Here is a 2,208-nt window from a genome sequence, read left to right as displayed (position 1 = left end):
AGACTGTGTTTAAATGGAATTAAATTGTGATAATTGTAATATTATTTGTACATTCCACTAAAGCACCTGACCAAATCTCTGCCTTGAGGTTGAAATCTTATTAGTTCCTTTCATCGGTTTACAAAACACAAACACACACACACACACACGCACGTCTCGCGCAGAAATGTCAGAACGTCCCCTCTGAGAACGTTGTCCTCTCGCTGTCAGCTCCGACCGGGTCTGTGTGTGGGTATGTCAGAAATGTGCGCGGATAGATAAAGCTGGTTGTGCCAAAAACAGCTTTGTTTCATTCATGCTCTCCCTCTCTCTCCCATCCCTCTCCCTCTCTCTCCCATCCCTCTTTCTCTCTCTCTCTCTCTCTCTCTCTCTCTCTCCCTCTCTCTCTCCCTCCGCAGGCTGTGAATATCCTGCATCTGAGAAATCAGACCAGACTGACTCACGGGGCTCTGCGTGCCAGCGCCATCGAGGCTGCCAAGGCATGCTGGTGCCAAGCTGTCGCATGATGCATCTGGCCAGACCCGCGCTGCTCGTCCTGGGTCTGCTCCTCCTCCTCGCCAACGCCGAGAGTAAGTAGCCCCGCCCACATTGTCTTTCTTTTTTTTCAGCGCCGCGGGTTGTTGTGGTTCGTACTGTACCAAACCCGGGAGAGCATGCGTTTTGTCCCGTTTTCACGTTTGTGTGTACAGTGCAAGTGCAAACACACACACAGACACACACACTAATGTGCGCACGCGGACTACACCATGTGTTCCTACCTTTCTTCAAGTTTTCAACCACCATCCCCTCCAGCGTAAATCGACATCAACCAATCCACATTAACCTTGTCCAACCCATGCAGCTATCTTTACTCTCTACTGTTTCATCCCATGACAAAAGACACTGGGCCTAATTCACCAATATCCTCCTAAGTTACGTTCTTACATTTCTTCCTAAGAACGTTTAAAAAAAAAAAAGAAGAAAAAAAAAGCTCCCGTCTGATTCACAACGTGTTCGTAAACCGCTGGATGAGTTCTCACCTGCCTTCTCTTAATGGTGAACCGCTGGATGAGTTCTCACCTGCCTTCTCTTAATGGTGAACCGCTGGATGAGTTCTCACCTGCCTTCTCTTAATGGTGAACCGCTGGATGAGTTCTCACCTGCCTTCTCTTAATGGTGAACCGCTGGATGAGTTCTCACCTGCCTTCTCTTAATGGTGAACCGCTGGATGAGTTCTCACCTGCCTTCTCTTAATGGTGAACCGCTGGATGAGTTCTCACCTGCCTTCTCTTAATGGTGAACCGCTGGATGAGTTCTCACCTGCCTTCTCTTAATGGTGAATCCCATGGTTTCACAAGTTGAAAGCTTGTGGCCACTCACCTGAATTAGCATAGGTAAACTCCCCGCCAGCCCCATATAAGGACATGCAACTAGGTTCGTGCCCAGATGTCACTTCTCTGAATGAATACCGGTCATCTGCACCTTCGACTCGCCAACTTTTCGATAGCATAATGGTAGATTATGTGGTAGTTAGATGGAGTTGTGTCAGGTGCATTGGCAAGTCAGAGGACTGCAGGTTGAATCCAGCGTGGGTAATCAAAATCTGATTTTAATTCAGCCAAGTAGGCGTCCTTCTATGAGGAATTTGCCTTGGTACATAAACATAGCGAGGCAGAACAGTGTAAATGTCAACGTGATAGAATATTATTGGACAGACATCACTCTCGCTTTGTAAAATAATGAAAACCATTATTATAAGATAAATTATACAATATAGTATTGCAATCCTTTAATGTTATACAGCTGTAGATTTGAAGTAAACGCAATCACAAATCATTCTAAATTAGCATTTCTTTCGCACGAATAGTCCGTAGCCTGCTTAAGACTGCTCTTCCGTGTTCGTAGATTCTGTTCTTAGTTCCCACATGTGAGAACATTGGTGAATGACACAATCTTCTTTGAAACGGTGTAAGTGAAGTTTAATAAGAAATGCTTCCTAAGAAATTCTTCACTTCATTGGTGAATGAGGCCCATTGGACCTCATTCCTGAACATTTTCTTAAGTGTCTTCTTAAATGTCTTCTTACGAACTTCGTAAGACCAACTCAGAAAGATCCTTGCTGGATTCATTAACGTGTGGAAATGTGTTCTCAAACCGCCAAAGTGTTCTCAGCTGTGCTCCCCCAAATGAGAAATGCCACTGCTTCTTAAGTTGAATGCGCGTTCTCGT

At 45.3% G+C, this 2,208-nt stretch overlaps 1 protein-coding gene across 4 annotated transcripts in view; it reads left to right on the top strand.

Moving 5' to 3' along the window:
* Positions 1 to 481: 481 nt before the first annotated feature.
* The window catches only part of LOC311320015 (receptor-type tyrosine-protein phosphatase delta-like), a gene marked incomplete at both ends in the record, with an annotated part of 124,398 nt that continues 122,671 nt past the window's right edge, over positions 482 to 2,208 (top strand). For all 4 annotated transcript variants that reach the window (XM_084451651.1, XM_084451650.1, XM_084451652.1 and 1 more), the window contains one exon: positions 482 to 569. In XM_084451651.1, coding sequence (XP_084307777.1) covers positions 482 to 569 — 88 coding nt within the window. The remainder of the gene's footprint in view (positions 570 to 2,208) is intronic.

This window comes from Borostomias antarcticus (genome assembly GCF_949987555.1).
Source record: "Borostomias antarcticus genome assembly, chromosome: 17".
Lineage (NCBI taxonomy): Eukaryota > Metazoa > Chordata > Actinopteri > Stomiiformes > Stomiidae > Borostomias > Borostomias antarcticus.
Note: the sequence above shows the minus strand (reverse complement) of the source record. Positions and strands in the feature narration are given on the sequence as shown.